Below are 6,383 nucleotides of genomic sequence, written 5' to 3' on the forward strand. Positions count from 1 at the left end.
GGACGAATAAAGTCTCTAAGAACAAGCGTGGAGTCCAGTTGAAGCTCAGATTTACTTCAACTGTCTCTCTGAATCACGAGTTGACACTTAACATCAGCAATACAAAAACTAAATGTCTTTAGACATACATGTAAATTATTAAGATGATAAAGAAACAAAAAAGACACATTTCAGCGGCGATTATATATATATATATATATATATATATATATATATATATATATATAATTATATAAAAAGGTCAGAAGACTTTCCACTGTCAACTAATAACCACTAAACAAGTCATTCAAAAGTCACACGTGTCAACTCTCTTTTCTTTAAAGACATTTTATTTTGGAGAGAAATACAAAAAAAAAAAAAAAAGTTTTACGCCTAAAAACAAGTCTCTACTGAAACACGGTTAAGAAACAATAATAATAATGATGATGACGACGATGTGTGTCTTAATAAGTTCAACAGACAGATTTGCGTACAAAAGACAGAAAAACAAAATAATGTCACCAACACATGGACACTGGATGTCTCTGCTGAACAGAAGGCTGGAGGGCGTTTACCCATAGAACAGATACATATTTAAGTAAAGCAGCACGTGTTAACGACACCACTGAAGCACATATGGACTCACACCAAGGCCCCGGACTGAACCGTGTGACTAGTTTTCAGTCCGCAGTTGTAGTTTGGCACTAAAAGACATTAAAGATCGCGCAGCTCTTGATGATAAATACCCCCAAAAAAATATATATATATTAACAACACGGCCCTTTATATTCGACCGAACCGCGATACTAACTCTTAAAGATTGTTTAGAGTGGCGTTAGTTTGAATGCTGCCACCTAGAATTAAAGTTCGTAGTGTCGGCTACAAAATAAGGTTCCTAGTTTTAACACGATTAAGGACATTAAGGCATTCCCTCGTTCTCCGCATGGACAGCTCACACCTCGTTCATACGCACACTTCAGAGATCGCTGCGGTAATATTGTAGAGTTATTGCATCGTCACACCGAAGCGCTGAAGGTGTGAAACCATCCAGAGGAAACGGAGACGGGCCACCAAATCACTCGTGAGCTAATAAAAAAAAAAAATACTTTTAAGTTAAAATATGTTAAAACAACCTTAACCTGATGGCAAAATGTATGAAAATGCATAATTCATATATATATATATATATATATATATATTTGTAAACATGATAGTGTGGTGGCACAGCCTCTTAGCACCACGGTCACTGGCAGCTCTGTGGAGTCACACTAAAGATCAAAGACTAAAAGTGGCACACGAGACGGGATGATGAGCGAGATCTAGATGTGGATTGTAAGAGGAGTCAGGGACAAGATGTTTGAGGATCTCCTGAAGAGCTGATGGATGGATGTCTGGAGGGAAGAAGAAGAAGAAGAAGGAGAAGAAGAAGGAGAAGGAGAAGGAGAAGAAGAAGAAGAAGAAGAAGAAGAAGAAGGAGAAGAAGAAGGAGAAGAAGATAAAGATGACGTGATCCTGGATATCTGGACTCCTGGTGGATCTGCGGGGATGGATTCAGAGGAGGACCAGGTGTGTGTGTGTGTGTGTGTGTGTGTGTGTGTGTGTGTGTGTGTGTGTGTGTGTGTGTGTGTGTGTGTGTGTGTGTGTGTGTGTGTGTGTGTGTGTTGGGGGGGGTTTTGGGATCACGGCGTTTCCCTTCCGCTGCGGCTCGTTCACTCGTCTGACCTCCTCTTCATCTGCGCCTGCATCTGAGCGATCATCTGCTGCATGCGTCTCAGCTACAGAGAGGAGACAAACAAAAAAAGTTACGTTTTGTTTCCTCGCTTCATCGATCGACGTATCTGAAAACATATTTCACAAAAATGACGTGTTTCATGTTTCTGACAGCAGAAGCAGCATCTTGTTTGGAAATAAAAACAAGAAGATGACCTCAGTAACCAGGAGATCCAGTGATATTTAGTAGTGTTATTAAACCGAAAGCTTAAAGCAGCAGATGTGTCTCTGTCTTCTTAGCAGAACTCTGCTCTTATGATCCGCTTCATTAGCATAACGTCGGTGTTAAAACCACAAAAATGTCAACTTCCAAATGTCAGGTTATTGCCGTTTCCCTTCGTGGATTGAATAAAGACAAACTGAAGAAGTGACAGGATTCCCCGTTTGTCTTCCATACACCAATAACCGTTATGGTGAATATGAATTTACACGTTCTGGGTTTGTGTTCTTAAAAGGGTCCGAAAGCTTGAACTTGTTTTACAACACGTCTTTCAACCACAATGACTGAAGAGAGGAAGTGCAATCTATAAAGAGACAAGCTTCAGAATAGAAACACGCCGACCGATCGACGCTAAAGAGACGAGACGATGATCACTTTGAAATAAAAAAAAGACGCAACCAAAACGAAAAAGCGTCTCACCTGCTGCGTGACTGTAAATAAACTATATGAACAGACGGTCGTCACTCAATCAAATGAAGAGACGGTCAATATGTTTTAATAATATCATATCATCAGCAGCTGTGTTTAAAAATGAATGAAGTATAAAACCATCGTCACACATTGAATTAATAACGGTTGAAATGTAAACAGAGGGTGAGTGACATCATAACGTGGGTAATGAGGATGTAAAGCTTTTAAAGCCATCGATAGTCGAACACCGTCGATCAATAATCTCTGCTGGAGCTTTCTTTGACGTCTGTCGCCACCTTGTGGCTCAGAATGGTACTGCAGATTTAAAACCTTTTCTCTTTCCACCGGTCGAGATTGGAATATCACGGACGTGTGGGGGCATGGTCCAGGTGACAAGATCAACGACGACTTAAATTGAATATTACTTTAAACTTCAACATAGATTAACTGTGTTTTTTCATATTAAATCCAGGATTAATATATGGTTACTTCCAGGGAAGGGATGGTGATGGGTGACGCCTTATTTTAAGGCTCCTTCTTAATAGTCAGACTGTGGGTTTCTGTTGGAATCTTTGTTCATGATATTTATTAAACTGCATGTTTGCTTGTGATTGTCATCTACACATGGAGCCACATTTGAACAGTGAACTGACACTCCCAAATCATTTGAGTCAATACATCGTTAGTGTGATAATTGAACGGCGTAATTAGGACAAAATACCGTTTTTTTTTTTTTTTTTCAAGGAAACAAGTCAACAAAATAACCTGTTCAAAATATTCTGGTCCACAAACCACCGTTTGAACGTCAGTATGAGCCCTGTCATGTGGCAACGTCATCTATTTTGTGGAGCTCTGGTGAATAAATTAGTTTGTCAGACGAATTTTGGAATAATTGCATATTGACATTTCGCCCTTTTCTGTCATTTATTTACCATGTGTTTTCAAAGACTGGAAAATGGATTCAACGGGTTTCCAGGTATTCCAGGACAAGTTGGCATGACACAAGTACAATAGCTAGTAATCTGTCTTCCCAGTCCAGACCCTGACAACACGTAAACAAACGGTGCCGCTTGTCTCCGCTCAGAACTGAGGTCATTCCCACCATAAAACTGGGCCAGGACATCCAGGCAGGAAGTGATGGCATGTCCTGCCCTTGGGCACATTGTTTACAAACAGCTCTGATTGGACCCCCGCCCGCCGCTGAGGTGCACTATGGGTGCAACCTCAGCAGCAACACAAACAGGCCAATCAACAGCAATCAGGAAGCAGGTTATTGCTTGGGGACTCGCAGGCTCCCAAAACGTAAACAATGCATATGGAAGATAGCAGCGGGATAATAAATTACACCTTTGTTTTTTTCCTTCCTCTTTCTAACATATAGTCTCACTCGAGGGTTGACGGACAGCAGGGCCGTGATGTTATGGTGAAGTGTTACGATGCCATGTGTGCAACAAAGATGACGGGGCAGTTTTTTTTTTTTCCTGCACAGCACAGGGTGAGTCTGCGTTTACGCTCCACGATGGGTTACCGTGGTTACTGAGTGTTTTTGACACCGGGCTCGAGATGCAGTTCATTACACCTCGTGTAATGTCGTTTACCAAAGCATGCGGCCGTATTTCACCTGAGGAAATGCTTTTGACGAATTTGTTTACGTTTTTCAAAAAGGGAGATATTCCAGTGATGAACCCACCAGACTCACTGTGATGATTGGTTTTGCACATAAAACTATATTTTCTCCTGGGACTAATACATGGAGACCTGCATTCCTTCTGTGTAGTTCTGTAACTTCAATGTAACTTTTAATATGAATCTGAAAACTATCCTTTTACCTGTATTTACAGCTACCTGCTTGCTGCTGTTGGTTTATAAAGCACTGAATGGTTTAGGGCCAAAATACATCTCTGATCTGCTGCTACCTTATGAACCATCTCGACCCCTTTAGGTGGTCTGGGGCCGGTCTACTTCCTGTTCCCAGAGTCAGAACTAAACGTTCAGTTCTTCTGCTCCACATATCTGGAACAAAGTCCCAGAAAGCTGCAGGTCTGCAGAGACCCTCAGCTCCTTTAGATCCAGACTGAAGACGTTTCTGTTTGCTGCCTTTGATTGAACCACATTCAAGGATTTTAATCAATTTCTGCATTTTACTACTGTATTTTATTTCTTAAACTGCACTGCACTGTTTTTAGCTTTCTAGTGTTTTAATGACTGTTTTTAATGTTTCAATAAATGTTCTTAATTGTTTTTAAATCTCCTTTTCTTTTGCATCATGTTTTGATGCTTTTAATGGTTTTATGTGAAGCACTTTGAATTACCTTGTTGTTGAAATGTGCTACTTTGCCTTGCCTTGCTGGATCAACTGAGACACATTTTAGTTCAGATTGAGACGAGAAGCCGCGTTGTGTGTTCTTACCTCTGCCTCTTTCTGCAGCAGGATCTGGTCTTTATCCACCTCGTCCTCGTCCACGGCCCTGCAGAGAACCCAAACGTGTCGGTCAGACCACACAGAGCGGCTCAACGTGCTGTTGAAGAGATATATATATGTATATATATATACAAAAGCCAGCGTCTCACCTGCCCTCTCTCTTCAGCCTCTCCGAGCGGAAGTTCTCGTAGTGCAGATCCTGGGTTACCTCCTGGAGGTCTTGCATGTGGGTCCTGCAACGAGAAACAAGACGTGTGATCCTTTCTTCACACACTGGGAGGCAGTAGAGCTTCGCTCTAAACCATTTCATTAGTGGATTTAAAACCAGCTTAATGAGGATGAAGTTCTGTCAACTTTCCTTCCGAGTATCCTATCACCTAAGACTCACACGAGCATGGTGCGTAGTTTGAGGAAGTCATTGTGGTCGGGGTTCTCCACCTCGACGACTCCCCAGGGGTAGAGGCGACCGCGGATCTTCTTCCCCTTCACCTCGATCAGCTGGTTGGAGCCAATCACAGCGAAGGGAATGCTCGCCTGGAGAGGGAGGTAAAAAAGGTCAGAGGATCCCCCAAAAAGGAGGTGAGGTGGAAAATAAAGAGGGTGAAGTGAGGGGGAAGCGTCTGTCTGTCTGTCTGTCTGTCTGTCTGTCTGTCTGTCTGTCTGTCTGTCTGTCTGTCTGTCTGTCTGTCTGTCTGTCTGTCTGTCTGTCTGTCTGTCTGTCTCTCTCTCTCTCTCTCTCTCTCTCTCTCTCTCTCTCTCTCTCTCTCTCTCTCTCTCTCTCTCTCTCTCTCTGTCTGTCTCTCTCTCTCTGTCTCTGTCTCTGTCTCTGTCTCTGTCTCTCTCTCACCTTCAGGACCCGGGTCTGCTCCTTGAACTCCTCGTCCTCGTCGGAGTCGGCGTCGGGCAGCTGGTAGATCCGGATCCCGTGCTCTGCGATCTCGTCCAGGATCTGAGAGTTGGGAACAGGGAGGAAAAACACACGGGGGGTGAGGTGGCAGCGGTCGTGACCTCATCCAGAGGGGAATAAACCTCCACTGCTGGAGCCTGCAGAGGGTCGGTTCGACATTCTATGAACAATCTCGATTGTGAACCGATGGAGAAAGCCCCTTCATTCAAAAAACAGTCAAACGTCCTCACTGTCAAAACCACCGAGGACCGCTTTCCTTGGAAATATCTTTCACACGCTTAATTTCTAGTGTAGTAGATGCTCATAATGTATATATAGTATTCTAACTGTATCCATACTATGCTTATGTACTTTAATACAACTTTGACAATATAACCGTAACCTAAAATCTCTTAAAGCTACAGCTAATTCCCCCGTGACACAGGCTTCTGTAATTTATCTAAAGTATATTTATATATATATATATATATATATATATATATAAAACATGTGCGTAAACTGTGAGTCATATGGACAAAATATCAGCTGGCGCTCTGACCCAACAGAAAGTAAGAGCGCCCTATAGACTAATAGGAGGGTGCGAGCGAGTGCCAGTTGTTGCAGCAACACATTTTAATTAAAGCCCCCCCGCGGAGGTCAAGAGGGGGTGGGACAGAAAGGGTAGACAGGTGAAC

General features: G+C 42.6%; 1 protein-coding gene across 1 annotated transcript in view; it reads right to left on the reverse strand.

The window, feature by feature from the left end:
• Positions 1 to 1,554: 1,554 nt before the first annotated feature.
• zgc:63587 (uncharacterized protein LOC393431 homolog) overlaps positions 1,555 to 6,383 on the reverse strand; it is a 6,516-nt gene continuing 1,687 nt past the window's right edge. The window contains exons 2-6 of the mRNA XM_068703556.1: positions 5,650 to 5,810; positions 5,191 to 5,336; positions 4,952 to 5,035; positions 4,791 to 4,848; positions 1,555 to 1,754 (exon numbers count right to left, since the gene is read on the reverse strand). Coding sequence (XP_068559657.1) covers positions 1,689 to 1,754; positions 4,791 to 4,848; positions 4,952 to 5,035; positions 5,191 to 5,336; positions 5,650 to 5,810 — 515 coding nt within the window. The 3' untranslated portion in view covers positions 1,555 to 1,688. The remainder of the gene's footprint in view (positions 1,755 to 4,790; positions 4,849 to 4,951; positions 5,036 to 5,190; positions 5,337 to 5,649; positions 5,811 to 6,383) is intronic.

This window comes from Cebidichthys violaceus, unplaced genomic scaffold (genome assembly GCF_023349555.1).
Source record: "Cebidichthys violaceus isolate CVI_PGR_0920_01 unplaced genomic scaffold, fCebVio1.0.p SCAF_9, whole genome shotgun sequence".
NCBI lineage: Eukaryota > Metazoa > Chordata > Actinopteri > Perciformes > Stichaeidae > Cebidichthys > Cebidichthys violaceus.